The following is a 13,217-nucleotide window of genomic DNA, read 5'->3' on the forward strand; positions in this document are numbered from 1 at the left end:
TGGAGTGCCACAGGTGGCACCACAGAAAATGTTGGGCAGAGATCTGCCCAGGGCAGAGTGCTGAGCTAAGAAGTAAAGAACTGTGGGTAGGAAGAAGAGTAGCTACCTTGACATAATCCACCACTTAGATACAGAGACATTTTAGAAGCTATGAGTCCCAAGATCACGAGTTTTATGTCTGATTCTTTCAGTAACTAGCTGGGTGACCTTGAGCATTTTTCTTAAAAATCTCTGGTCTCAGCTTTCTCATCTATAAAGACTGTGCCTTGCAATTCAAAGCTCATATTCTACAACTTAACATCCAACAAAATCATACTGGATCCTCCGGAAATAGTGATGAGTATGCTCAAGGAGGGTACAACTATAATGTAATCAACCCAGGAGAACTGAGGGGTACCTGCATATACGGAATGGCCCGGACACCTCCAACATTCCGTAGCTGGGGCAAGGTTTGAAGTAGTCTCTCCAACAGCATCAGACGGACCATGTGTAGCCTGCAAGCCAAGAAAAACATACCAAACATGAGCTGCCAGCCAAACACTCATTAGCTGAATGCAGCTCTGCCCTGCCACCAAGGTAAACAAGGAGCCTACCACTCGGGAACAAGGCTAGCATTCAGAAAATGTTAAGGAATCACGGGAACACAACAAAAGTACATACTACATACACAGTCCCGCAACAACAATCTGCATATGTGTGCACATATGTAGACATGCAAACTGAATAGTTTGGGGAAGGAAAACATAATTACACACAAGTACATGTAGGTGTGGCAGAGGAGTATTTCTACATAGGTATGTGTAGGTGGTGCAAACTTAACAATGTGTGTGGTAGTTACACACTCTGTCAACTTGAGAGTATTAAGAGCGAAAGGGTGGAGTCAAGCCTGTCGATCAGGTCACAGCCTGATTGTCCCTCCACATGGGCAGGGCCTTCTCATGAGGGTTCTGGGAGCTTCCTCTTTTCCTCCCTGGACCACCGTGCTGCTGCTAGAGCTAGTTCTTTGCCTCAACCGTGTGCTGCACTACCTGTGGGCCAAGCCAATCCGTGAATTGTGTCGCTAGAGTTTGAGGGGCCACGTGGAGTACTGCGTCCATGCAGATTTGCAGGACTTTTCACCCACTGGTCTGTGATCTTCCTGCGTTTGGCATCACTTCATGTGCTGCATGAGTCTAAAGAGGAACTGATGGACTTGTATCGACATATGGACTAATATCGGACTTACAGACTTGATCTGGACTGGGCTGGAATGTTTTTTCAATATACAATTACTCTTGGATATAAAGCTCTCTCTTACACACGGGTGTCTCTGGATTTATCTCTCTAGTCAACCCAGTCTAACACAATGCATGTATTATGTAGAGTATATAAGGGCAAAGTTATGAAAACTTCTTAGCCATAAGCAAACAACACCTGGAGGGACTTGGGCTTGGGAGCTAAGACCGCAGCCTCTGAGAATACCTGAGTCAACTGGTATAACATGGTCCACAAAGACAATGCTCTACTTTCTCTTTCAGTAAGTAGCAACTGCTGTCTTACAAACTTGCAAGGAGTCTTCTAAGATGCAACGATTGGTCTCTACCCATACAGAGCGATGGAAAGTGAAGCTCCAAGACTTAAAGGAAACAATGTCATCCACAGGACCAACCACAGCCTGAGACCAGAAGAACACGGAGCCCAACTACCACTACGGACTGCTCTGCATCAGGATCACAAGAAAAGGTGGGGGAGAGAGTGGGAGAAAACTGTGGGACAAATTCAAAGTCATAAAAAGACCAGACTGACTAGTCGGACAGAGACTGGCGGACTTCCCAGGACGAGATAGATAACCTTCAAACTCGAAACTACACTCATCCTTGTCAGATCACCTTTCAGACAAACAACAGATAGGCCTGCAGAGTGAACAGTAACACCCCTGAGGAATATACTTCTTAGAACAATCAACTACTCAACAGCAAAAGGGCACCTATGCCCAAAAAACCACGCTCAGAGGAAGCAAAGGGCAGGCAAAAAGACGACTGGAGACAGGGACGTTACAGAGAGAGCAGGAAGAGAGCCATTCCAGTAAAGGGATAGAACCTCACGTCAGCAAACAAAATGCGCATCAACTGTCCAACAGGAAACTCGAGTGATCTGTAAACTTTCACCCAAACCACGACAATGACAAAAACAAAGAGACCCTACTGCTGGATGTTATTTTCCAAGCGGTCAGGGACTGTTGTTGTTAGGGGCCGCTGACGCCTTTCCGACCCACAGTGACCCTATGCACAACGGAAAGAAGCCCTGCCCAGTCGGGCCTATCCTCACAAGTGTTCCTACTGACTACAGGAACCCAGGGCCTGTCATCCTGCCTATCAGAACCAAATTTCCAATGGCAAGTTTGATGGGGTTTTCCCCCACTGTACACAGTCTGATTCTACCTCTGGGCAGAATTTTTCTGTCTGCAAATTCTGTACTATATAGATGAACAACGACCCAACTATTTCTTCTTCCTTCTTTTCAACCCATTAAGAAAGGTCAGTCACCATTTAACCTTCCCTTCTTCGCTTGTCCATCCGTATTTCTAGTGTAAAGTTCAATTTCAACACACTCCTGGCCATATTGGACAATGAGGTTTTGCATATACCCAGGGTTCTTCATCTTCAGGTATTTCACACCGGCCTTCTGACCTAAGTATGTGTCTCTGCTCACAAGAACATTGATCCAAGAGGACCGACTGCAAATTATTTAGCATCCTCTGGACATATCGGTTGGCAGTCTCCCCTAACGCACTAACACAGATTAAGAGTATAGTGCTGAATTAGTTGGCAGACTGGATCTCTTAGTTATAGCAAAGTATTCTTGCCTCAATTTATCTTGGGGACAATTTGGAGGAAGCCAAACACATAGACTTTAAAGAGCATGATTTTCCAAAATCACGTATTCTGACAGGGAGCAAGAATATTTAAGTTTGAATAAAAGTACTTAAATAATACATGGTTATCACTCCAAAAAGAACCTGAAGCCCTAAGCTGTTCTTCAGAAGATTGTGACACGAAGAAACATAAGGGTGCGGCCACTAGTATTCAGGCCAGCGGTGTGGGCCCTGTAAGCCAGGCGGCCGTCAGTGAGAACTGCTCAGGGTGAGAGCGCACAGATGGAGGTGACTTCTGCGGGACGAGCACTTTCTGTGCTGGAGAGCACACAGGCACAGAGGAGACAAGCCCATAAAATGAGCAGCAGTCTGCACCTGGACAAAGACCATGTCCAGACTTAGAGAAGACTCTTCCAATTTAACAAAAAGTTCGACACTAACTAGCCTTGACAATTTCTTAAAGTAAAAACAATGGTTATTACACCGTTTAACATAACTCATCTAATAAGTATTAAAAGTACTCATGGAATTTTTAAAAACCTGACTTACCACCACTGCAGACTTTTGATTGTTAATCTAGGTGACGGTGCGAGGCACCGTTGAGTCAGTTCTAACTCACAGAGGCCCTATGCACAAGAGAATGAAACACGGCCCGAGCCTACACCATCTATACAATCACTGCTATGTCAATCCATCCAGCTCATGGAGGGCCTTCCTCTTTTTCTCAGACCCTGTACTTTACCAACCATGTTCTTCTCCAGGGATGGGTCCCTCCTGACAACATATCCAAAGTAAGGAGCATTCTGGCAGTCCATTCTATATTCAATTATTCATCACCAATACATTCCTTCTACTTCAGTGGTCTTTATTCACTGTCCAGCTTTCAGATGCAAATGAGGAGACTGAAAGTGCCATGGGTTGGGCAGACCTCAGTCCTTAAAGAGGTATTTTTGCTTTTTTATACTTTGAGGTCTTCTGCAGATCTGCCCAGTGCAATCCGCCGTCTCATCTCCTAACATGAAATCCCCTGACGCCTTCAATCTTTTCTTCATTCATCAGCTCGTTACCAGTTGACTGGCTAGGTATAAAATCCCCTTGATGTTAAAGGTGAAGAGCAGTGCAGGGAGAAGCAGACATAAGAGATGTGGGGGACACTTAACACCCCCTTTACTTTAAAATGCCTCCGATGCCTTACTGCTTCCCTGAGTTTTTTTCTGACAGAAGCCATTCATCATTCATTTCAAAGCGCAGACTCACCATCTCTGCACGGCTGTGAAAACCACTGGCTGCAACAAGTTCAACAAACACATCCTATCACAAGGGTTACTCTGAGGTTTCGCTTTCTCCTTTTCTCCTCTGTATTCCTCTGTTCCCCTGGTGGCTAAAACATAAACTCGGGGTTTGGGGCTAGCCACTCTGAGGAAGGCTTCGATTTCAATGAAGCCCTCTTTGTCTTCTGGGGACAAATGAAAGTACAAGGCTCGACTCAAACCCTATAAGGACTGCAAAGGGTGGCCAGGGGGCTGTTGGGCCTGGGGTTGGAGAGGAACCGGAACTGAGCATTCTCCTGGTGTGCAGCCTGCAGACGCGGAAGAAGCTGCCAAGAAGGAAGTGCAGACCCTTGTGTTTGGCTGAGGGATGAGTGAGACCTTGAAGGTGCCTCCCTCCCCTGTGGACTACCTGGATAAGCCAGGCATCCAAGTGCAGGCCCTGCAGACGGAGCCGGCTGTGAAGGAGTACAATGCCTTGGCTGCCCAGGGAGTCAGGGTGGGAAGTATGTTCCACTCCACCTGCTAACGGAGCTGCAAGAGGAGAAGAAATCACTAAGCCACAAAGCCGGTGACCGTCTTTCCTATCACTCTCCACACTAGCTTCCCACAGCATTTCTGGACGCCTGTTCATGTCCAGTCCTAGGCTAGCCTCTTGGGCTCCACACATGACTAAGGCAAGACCCTATCCTTGGGGCGGCTGCGCGCCAGACAAGGAGACAGACGCTGATTAACACTAATAATTAATAATGTGGTACACGTTAGCAGAAGCATGAGGAACTAAAAGGCAGAAAATAAATAAAAGTGTTCTGTGCTGAAAAAATCAAAATAAATTTGCTTTATGAATCGAATCCACTACCAAACCCCATCACAATTTCTTGATAGATTAGCTTAGGGTTTTAAAGATCGTTTTCTACTTGCCAAGTGCCCAACCCCTGGTATTTCTAAACACATATTTGCTGTTATTTCTCCTTTACCTTGTGAACATGCGAAATAAAAGAGCTGGATCTACTACACACCTAATAACTAGCACCAGAGGAGTGCCACTGATTAAGGAGACGCTACATTTTGAGTTTACGGGCATCCCTTCTCAAGTGTAGTATGAGCTAATGGGCAATGGACTCAAGTCCAAGCAAGAAAAATCTGGGGAAAGAGGACACAGGAACAAAGGGATTTGTCAATTCCTATTCACAGCAACCGTACACAAGAACCGAACAAAGCACGGCTTAGTCCTTCACCGTCCGTCCGCAGGATGCTACGTTTGAGCGCACTGTGGGTGCCACTGTGTCCACCCAGCTTGCGGGGGTCGTCCTCTTTTTCACTGCCCCGCTACTAAGCCAAGCACGATGTCTTCTTACAGGGCTAGTCTCTCCTGAGAGCATGTCAAAAGAATGTGAGACAAAGTCTTGCCGCCTTCTTAGCTTCCAAGGAGCATTCCGGTCACATTTCTTCCAAAGGAGACCTGCTTGTCCGGGCAGCCCGTGGTACTTCCCGTGTTCTTCACAAGCACCACGAGTCACAAGCATGCATCGATTCGTCTGCGGTCTTCTCTATCCAAAGTCGAACTTCCACAGGCCTAAGAGCCAACTGAAAACACCGCTGCTTGGGCCAGGCACACATGAGTCCTCAAAGTGACATCCTCGTTCTTCGACGCTTTTAAGGTTTTGTACGGCAGATGTTCCCGATGGAATACGCCATTTGATTTCCTCACTGCTGGCTCGGTAAGCACTGACTGCAGTCCCCAGGAAGATGAGCCTTCGGCAGCTCCCATCTTCTCTCTGGCCTGGCCTGGTCTAGCGTGTTATCTGTTAGCCCCGCTGTGAGGGTCTGCGTTTTCTTCACGTTGAGTGCAATCCATGCTGGCCTTCAACAGCAGGTGTTCCAAGCTCTCTCAGCAAGCAAGGTTGTGTCGGTTACACATTGAAGGCTGGGAAGAAGGCCCCTTCCGATCTTGACAGTACATTCCTCTTCACAGAATCAAGCTCTGGGGACTGATTACTGGCTGGGCGTGCAGACGAGCTCAGCATGGTGAAAGGATACGCCCCTTACGCCCACATTTCAGGATCTGAAGCCACTCAGTATTACCTCGTTGTGTTTCCGCACGCGCACACTCCACTGTTGTTGGAGTCCCCTTTCTCAATGCTGCCTGCAGTGTGTGGACCCACTCGGTCCAACGAACACCTTTGCACAGTCAATGACACACTAGTGAACATCTTTCTGCTGTTCTCCACTTTGAGCCAAGTTCCATCGGACATCAGTAATGATCATCCTCATTCCCTATCCTCTTCTGAATCCGGCCTGAAACTCAGGCAGTTCCATGTCAATACTCTGCTGCGACCACTGTTGAACGGTCACCACCAAAATCTTACTTACCGGTGCTATTCGTGATACAGTCTGATAATTCTCGTATGCTTGTTTGGTCATCTTCCTTTGCAACGGATAAAATATGTATCTCTTCCAATTCGTTGGCCAGGTCAGGGACCTTAGGAGAAAAATTGCCTTCTACGTGTTCCCTGTCATTGACTTGACATCATTCTCATTCGGGCAGACAAGACCGGTCTAGAGAACCTCCGAAGACTGCAACTGCTCGCCAGGTTCGCCGCAGCTGTACTTCAAAGGCAACACACCCACCGTCCTCGCATTCCCATCTCCCCCAGTCGTCCTATTCCTAAAACACTCTCAGGAGGAAAGCCTCCCACCGTGAACAACTTATGTCCTGACCTGTTGCTAGTGTGGACATCTCCTTCAGCTTCCCCTTCTCCTTCCCCTTCTGAACCGTCTCCTTCCTGGTGCCCGGTGGTGGTGCTGATGGCACCGGTGCTGGAGCTAACACTTCCAGGACCGGCCGGATGTCCCTCTGCTGTGGCATCACCATAAGCACTGCTCCGGCCAGATACTGAAGGGAAATGGTTCAAAAGACACAAATCAACTGCCAGAGCATGATGAATCCCAAAGCAACCAACAGTTGGGAGGATAACGAGCAGCTGAGATTTTCTTTCCTTCCATCTAAGGGCGGATTCATAATCTTGGGACTACCCAACCTTCCAAAGTACATCAGCTCTACTCACAATCATTCTCCCCCCCCCCACCCCCCGGCTTTTTAAAATGTGCTGGGATTTAATACGTATATCATATCATTCCACACCCACAACAGTCTTAATCTCAGCTGCTGACCCATTTCCATCTCTGACCTTAGAAGAAGCTTACATTGATACGAGACTCTGGAAATATCAGCTTACTCAAGCTCTTTCACAACATTTTTTTCATGTCTAATTTTGAACCAGATTGATGTACAAGGTCAAACCAAAATGGGTTTGCCATTTTTCCGGATCCCGCAGAGCCCCACCTTATCTGGGGGGATGCCCTGATAAATTCACATACGAGATCATAAACAGAACACGCTGAAAAATCCTTTTCTTTAGAGAAGTGGAATTCCCAGGATAATGGGTTTCGAGGTCACACCAATAATCATTTTAGGTGAATGATGACTTGAAATTGTGCATACCACTGCCTTCCTAGCAGATACTTGTGGAAGCTACTTATACAATCTTTCTATCGTAACACCGCTGGGCTGGAACTATTCGCACTGACCACTTGAGAGCCCGAGTGGAGGGCAAATGAATTTCACAAGGGGCTAGAAGATGTTCGTTCAGTTAGTCCCCAAGTAGGAGTTCCTATTCTGCCCCCCACCCTCTGCATAAGAAGACCCGGACCCAGCCTCATTACCACTGTGCTCGCCAGCCACGGAGTCCACAGCACTTCCCCCGCTCTCCGAGCCCACGCTACCACCGTGGTCAGCCGGAGAGGTCCGCAGGGTGGACCCATCAGTCGCTGCGGTGCTGCCCTCGTCGTCTGAGGCTGGAGCTGAGAGAGTAATGAGAGCTGTTACAGGTAAAAACCCCTGCTTGGGGCGAAAGCATCAAGCCACACAGTGCAGAGGACACGAGGCAGTTTCTATGTCCTGCTGTCAGAGAAAATAGGAAGAGTTCTGCTTTGCTGGTTGGCTCCTCCCTAACAGGAGCAGACACTCTACGTGGTGCACTGAAAACAGTACTGAGACAGGAGTGAACACCCAGTTCGCTGGGCATTTCCTTCGCTGTGACAAGACCGTGCCGAGATGCGACGGGGGTCTGTGACGCGGGCGCTAAAGTTTCTAGCTAAAATGCTTCATGGTCTCCGTCGGCTCGGTGTTACTGACACCTGCCGAGAGATCAGACACCAGCCACTACCATTCAAAGCACAGAACTCTGAATTTTTAAAAAGAGATTGTTGTTGAAATCCGTCAATTTGTGCTTTATTTATGGCAGGAAATCACATCTCATGAGCTCTCGAAGCAACCCTGCTTGGGTTGCTTTATCTGCTGGTGCAGAGGGGAGCTCATGGGGAAATTTCACACCTCTTAATCATCCTCATCAGATGCTCATAATGAAGCAAGGAAATTCCCCAGAGACAGCCACAGCATCCAGGATCAGGGCTGAGCTGAGACAGGAGGAAAATGCTGGATGGCACACATGGGGGAGGAGAGCCAGGACAGCCACAGAGCACAGCAGGGACACAATGTGCACAACCCGACAGCAACCTCAAAGCCAGATGACAGCAACTAAAGAGACCAGAGAAAAACAAGCCATGGTAGCAGGTGAGAGGGACAGCCAACGTCTCCCTTTCTTGCCTATCCAGGGTAGAATTCCCCAAAGCAAAGCAAAACAAAACAAAATAAATGCAGGGAAGCACCCGTCTGAAACACTGTACATAGCCCCATCACCAGTGGATTATTCAGGTTTTCCGCGTGCCTCTCTTCAGTCCAGGTCCCCCTTCAGTCACTCTCCCCGCTTATTAGGTGAGGAAAGAGTTTCTAAGTAGAGACGAATTAAGGTGTACCGAACTCCTAGAAAGTCTAACTGTCCACAAAAACACGACCTCCCCAACGCACAGAGGCCTGATGGCAGGCCACGCTGACCAAGAATTCTAAAGCACCGAGTGAAAAGGATGTCAGTTCCTTATCTCCCTTTTCACCACTGTCTAAGGTGACAGAACCCTGGCAAGGAATCCTGCGGGCTGCCCTCGGCCTTTCCTCTGGGGATGAGCTGAAGCCAGGCAGCATGCAAAATCGTAAGGAAGCGGAGCCATGATGCCTTTGCCAAGCAGTACGGCGAAGCCTTCCGCACGCACACGTCTGAAGCAAAGGCAGAAGCAGGAAATCCAGAATGGCCTGTCAAAGCAGCTGCCCATTTCACTCTCACAGCATCGGAGACAGGCCAAAGGGCCCGGGGCCCTGAGCCGTGCTCCTGGCTGTGGACAGTTACCTGATGCTGTGGTGTCAGAGAGGGTTCCTGCGTCCAGAGAGGAAGAGCTGGGTGCCTGGCCGGACAGCCCCAGGCTCTGCAGGCCCAGGGCACTGCTGCTGCTGCCTGGGAAACAAGTGGAGAGTGAGCACAACATTCCCTGCAGACCCCATCCGCAACACTGTTTGGGCCACCTGCTACCCTCAAGAGTCTCTAACCACCAGCGTGTGAGCCCCTCAGGCCTAGAGGAAGTAAATCAACAGGCTTTGCTGTCCACCCATCAAGTACGGTTAGAAAGACGGTGGAACAGCTCCTTTCACTCTGGCGGGACACAGGCTGGAGCAATCTAGCCGGTTTGGGACCAAAAAAGCCAAGGGGCCAACTAACAGAAATTGTGAGGTTGGCTCCCAGAGGCTGAAAATCCCACCACAAGCCCTCTCACTCTCCACCTGTATCTCTGAACAGCTCTCACCCAGATCAACCTCTCCCCAAATCTGGGGACATGCTAAGTCAGCTGGAGATCAGTAACTGCCAAACCCTCTGTCCTGCGCATGGCCTCGGGGCCGCTCGGCTGCTGGCACGGCCTTCTACCTTGTTGGTCCTGCTGCAGGCTCAGGGCAATGGCTAGCTCCACCATGGTCTCGTCATCGGCATCAGGCGGGATGTCCAGCATGGGGGGAAAGCCCTCTGCGCCTGCCAGCAGGGCCTCCAGGGGAGAGGGGTTGCCATTGTTGACACTTTCCGCTGTCTCCAGGACCATCGACTCAGACTGCAGAGAGAAAGCTCTGTCAGTGTCCCACAGGAAATGGCAGCTTTGGGAAGTCCACTGAGTAAGAGCCAGAGGAGCGGCCTGGAGCTCCTCCTCCCCTCTCCTGCTGCCAGACTCACCACCATCTCAAAATCGCCATGGTCCACCTCACTCTGTTCCTGGCTTTCCTGGCGGATGTGACCACCGTTCGGGATCCCTGATGACTGCATTTTTTCATCTGCATCATCATCGTCATCATCGTCCTTGTCTCCTGGGTCAAAGAAACCCCAGTCACCTGAAGGTGCTTGCTCTTTCCTCCCCTGGCACATGGGCTGGGAAGCCACATAGCAACAAAACCCAAGACAAGCCACCAGCTAGGACTCTGTTCTTGAAAGGTCAACCGCCAGGCTGCTGTGCCAGGCCTACTCTCTTGCTTCCTGGATCTAGCAGAGCCTGGGCAGCTGCTTGCCCCACTGAGGAACAGACTTTTTCAGCTGATGAAGAACTACAGAGAGAGCCTTGGATTCCGAAGGGAACTTCCATAAAACAGAGAGGCCCAGACCAGTAGGCCCCACGAGTGCCCACCAACTCTCTGGAGAGCTTGGGCAAGACAGTGAAAATACTGCAATCGAGAGAGAGTCTGCCAGCTGTCAGGACAACACAGAGAGACATTTCCCTGCTTCCCCCCCCAAACAACAGGATGAGTGAGATTTTCACACGAGAAGAACCAGAACTGGAATACAAAACCACTGGCTGAAGCTCGGACACCACTAGAGGTCCTGCTTGGCCCGCTTTTGTGTCAATGGGAGCAGGTGAGACTCTTAATGATCTGAAGAGGGTGGAAAGCGGGCTTTCCACTCGATGGATTGTTGAAGCAGGTGAACATGCCCTGGACTGGCCACAGAAACTGCCTGCACTCGAGGTTCTCACCAGAGACGAGAACTACACACTGGTGTCGGGCTTGCCAACAGTTTACACAGAGCAAACATGAAGTTCAAGAAAGATGGCACACATCCCTCTAGACCTGTGCTGGCCCACACACGACGTGTGGCCACCGAGCATCTGCAACATGGCCAAATCCAAATTCAGATGAGCTGTCAGTGTAAGATAAGAGACTCGATTTCAAACACTTTGTATCAGGAAAAAGAAAAAAAGCTAACCTGTTCCATCAATAATTTTTGATATTGTCTTCACGTTGAAACAGTATTTTTATACATTGGATTAAGTAAATTTTTGCTAAATAACTTACTGTTTTTTTTCTTTCTTTCTTTTTTTTTCTTTTTCCACAATGTGGCTACATTAAGTTACATACCGTTAGACTACCTACGTGATAGACTGTTATTCCCATTGGATAATAATGAAGATACAGTAGGTAGTAAAGGTGTTCATACATTTGAAATTTACTTCTGATCCAACCAAGCAATCTGAGAGTTACACAATCTCTTATAATTTGAACAGCTCGTAAAACTGGCTGGACCAAAAAATAATTGCTACCAAACGTACTGTAGGTAAGTGCTCTGAGAATAATAGTCTTAGTGAAAAGTTTTTGAGCCATGGAAAATTACATTTCCTTGAAAAAGAGCTTTGAAAGAAATGTCTATGGCTCTTTGGGAAGGAGCCCTGGTGCCACTGTGGGTTAGCTGGTTCAAGCCCGCCAGCCTCTCAGTGGGAGACAGTTGGTGTATGGTCCGTAAAAAGCATTCAGCTAATTCTAACATCTGAATAAGCACACAGGTCGTGGTGTGCCAATATTCTGTGCTCTGACTTTACTGTTGGTTTTATTTTACTACTACACCTTGATTTTCCCCTGACCTGGGTTTTTCAGTCTCCTTATTATATACACTTTTATATGCCTCAAATTCCTGATGGGTCTCCAAGATTTTGGTCCATGCGAGCAGCATATCCTACTGTTACAGCATTGTCCCTCCCTTCCCTTTCCCCAGCACACACAAACCCATGGCTGAACCCAGCCCTCACGTTACCCATTGGAGTGTTGCTTCGAGGGGAGGAGGGCAGTGTCACATGTCTCCGTTTGTTCCTGGGCCTCAGGACTCGAATGAGTGCTTGTTTACAAGAGAAGCTCACAGCAGGATCCTGAGGTTTAAAAGGAAGCTGTCACACTTAGGTTTTATATCACGCATGAAACTCTCTATGAAACACGTTTTCCTTTCTTGGTCAATTTTTCACATGCACGTGGCAGGTCTATCTACTCTCAAGTGACCAAGGAAGCCACCTGATCAAGTTCATCAGTTAGTCCCCCGTTCCTGACTTGGTACACTAAGACCCATTCACTTCACTCTTTCCTCTCTGGTCCTGGTAACCAAAACATCGGGGCATTACTGGCTCCTGAAGTCACTTGGCTTTGGCTCATCATCAGACCAGGTGCCCAGTGCTCATCTTAGCTCTTTGCTAAACCCAGGACTGCTGAGGCGGGAAAGAGAATTCTCAATGGACTACTTCCTCAGTCATTTACGTGCTCATTGAATTCATCCTTACTCTATGCTCACTCCATTGCAAGCACCATTTTTTCTCTGGGGATACAGAACTGAGTAAGAAAAGACAAAGTATACCCCCTCTCTTCAAATCTTTTGTCTCCTGTGAAACAAATAAGACCTTAGCAATTCAATTGTTATTTGAAACTATTAATTCCCATCACCTTAAGTGTATTTATTGCATTAGCTTAAAAACCATAAATAACAATTTTCCAGACACCCCACCCCCACCCCAGGATGACAGGTGATATCTGGGGTTACAAAGACACATACCGGACAGAGTAGCATCTGCATGTAGATCTTGGATGCTGTGTTAATGCAATCCAGCTCACAAGTACAGTATCCATGGATAATATCTACCAGAGCATTGACGGTGGCTTCAATATGAGTCAGGCCTGAGAGAGGAAAACGTAAGGAAACATCTGGTGACAATCTCTACCTACTTGAGAGTCTGAGATAGAAATGCACGTCCTTAGTCCCGCATAAAGGTCAAGCTCACAAAACCAAAAGAGGACACGCACACACTGCAAAGAAAGACACACACACACACACACAGTCAGCATTACTGCAATT

At 48.1% G+C, this 13,217-nt stretch overlaps 1 protein-coding gene and 1 pseudogene across 6 annotated transcripts in view; one reads left to right on the top strand and one right to left on the bottom strand.

The window, feature by feature from the left end:
* UBR4 (ubiquitin protein ligase E3 component n-recognin 4) overlaps nucleotides 1-13,217 on the bottom strand; it is a 125,564-nt gene that overhangs the window by 46,920 nt on the left and 65,427 nt on the right. For 4 of the 6 annotated variants that reach the window (XM_075551336.1, XM_075551314.1, XM_075551304.1 and 1 more), the window contains 8 exons: nucleotides 12,918-13,039; nucleotides 12,135-12,246; nucleotides 10,293-10,423; nucleotides 9,996-10,173; nucleotides 9,426-9,530; nucleotides 7,849-7,986; nucleotides 6,844-7,018; nucleotides 398-494 (listed from right to left, as the gene is read on the bottom strand). In XM_075551336.1, coding sequence (XP_075407451.1) covers nucleotides 398-494; nucleotides 6,844-7,018; nucleotides 7,849-7,986; nucleotides 9,426-9,530; nucleotides 9,996-10,173; nucleotides 10,293-10,423; nucleotides 12,135-12,246; nucleotides 12,918-13,039 — 1,058 coding nt within the window. The remainder of the gene's footprint in view (nucleotides 1-397; nucleotides 495-6,843; nucleotides 7,019-7,848; nucleotides 7,987-9,425; nucleotides 9,531-9,995; nucleotides 10,174-10,292; nucleotides 10,424-12,134; nucleotides 12,247-12,917; nucleotides 13,040-13,217) is intronic. The other 2 variants (XM_075551322.1, XM_075551345.1) reach the window with 2 other exon arrangements.
* Nucleotides 1,497-4,651, top strand: LOC142428792 (mth938 domain-containing protein pseudogene; annotated as a pseudogene).

Source organism: Tenrec ecaudatus, chromosome 1 (assembly GCF_050624435.1).
Source record: "Tenrec ecaudatus isolate mTenEca1 chromosome 1, mTenEca1.hap1, whole genome shotgun sequence".
Classification (NCBI taxonomy): Eukaryota; Metazoa; Chordata; class Mammalia; order Afrosoricida; family Tenrecidae; genus Tenrec; species Tenrec ecaudatus.